Genomic DNA, 889 nt, shown 5'->3' with positions numbered 1-889 from the left:
GCCAGCGCCAACACCAGCCTGCTCCAGCGCCAGCAGCTCCAGCTCCTCGAGTCGGTGCAGAGCCTGGTGCGCCTCGTCTCCCAGGGCAGAGGTGAGCCGGGACGTGCAGGCAGGGTGTAGGGCAGTGGGAGAGCTCCTCGCCCTCCAGAGAGGGTGCCAGGGTACCGCTCAGCTCAGGCATGGGTGATTTTACCCCGAAAATGAGCCCTGCATTGCATCCAAGGAGCAGCTCCAAGCCCCCAGGGGAGGGTCCATAGTCCCGACCCCATCCCCAGCCACGGCAAATCCCCATGCTCAGGCTGGCGGCCCCGGTGCATTGCAGCCACCTCACCCAGCCCCAGGGACGTGGCGTAGAAGAAAGAAAAAGAATCCGTGGGCACAAAAGCATCCAAATGAGAGGGAAAAACCAGGCAGGGCTGTGGGACCGGCAGGGTTTCTGCCAATCTCACTGTCCCCTCTGCCGCAGCCCCTGTGCTCGGGCAAGAGCAGCTTTTCCAGGACTGCGCCGAGGTGCGCCGTGCAGGCATCCATGCCAGCGGGGTCTACACCCTCCACATCGCCAACCTCAGCGAGCCCAAAAAGGTGAGCGTGACCCTGAGAGGGCTCCCACGCAGCACCCTGGGGTGCTGCCCACCCCAGTGCCACCCAGTACACACTAGCCCTATACCATAGAGGGTATCCTCGTGGGACAGGCACATCCCAACCCTTGCTGCTGGGGAAGTGCCCCCCACCCCAGCTGGCCGTGGGGGCTGAGATGCTTCGGGGGTTGCAGAGGGGGCAAAGGCAGAGGAGCTTCCACAGGCTTTCAGATGGGGGGCTAAAATTAATTTTAAAGGCACCCCCACAGCCCACCCATGAGCGCCGTGTCCCAGCCCTTGCCCACAGCCAG

General features: G+C 63.7%; 1 protein-coding gene across 1 annotated transcript in view; it reads left to right on the top strand.

Annotated features, from left to right (window-relative positions):
• LOC104294000 (angiopoietin-4-like) overlaps nt 1-889 on the top strand; it is a 3,738-nt gene that overhangs the window by 1,176 nt on the left and 1,673 nt on the right. Inside the window, 2 exon segments of the mRNA XM_009893555.1 lie at nt 1-91; nt 467-623. The exon segment at nt 1-91 is cut by the window's left edge and continues 29 nt beyond it. Of these exon segments, the coding sequence (XP_009891857.1) occupies nt 1-91; nt 467-623 (248 nt within the window).

The sequence above is a fragment of the Charadrius vociferus genome, unplaced genomic scaffold (assembly GCF_000708025.1).
Source record: "Charadrius vociferus isolate BGI_N301 unplaced genomic scaffold, ASM70802v2 scaffold259, whole genome shotgun sequence".
NCBI lineage: Eukaryota > Metazoa > Chordata > Aves > Charadriiformes > Charadriidae > Charadrius > Charadrius vociferus.
This window is presented reverse-complemented; position numbering and strand designations above follow the sequence as displayed.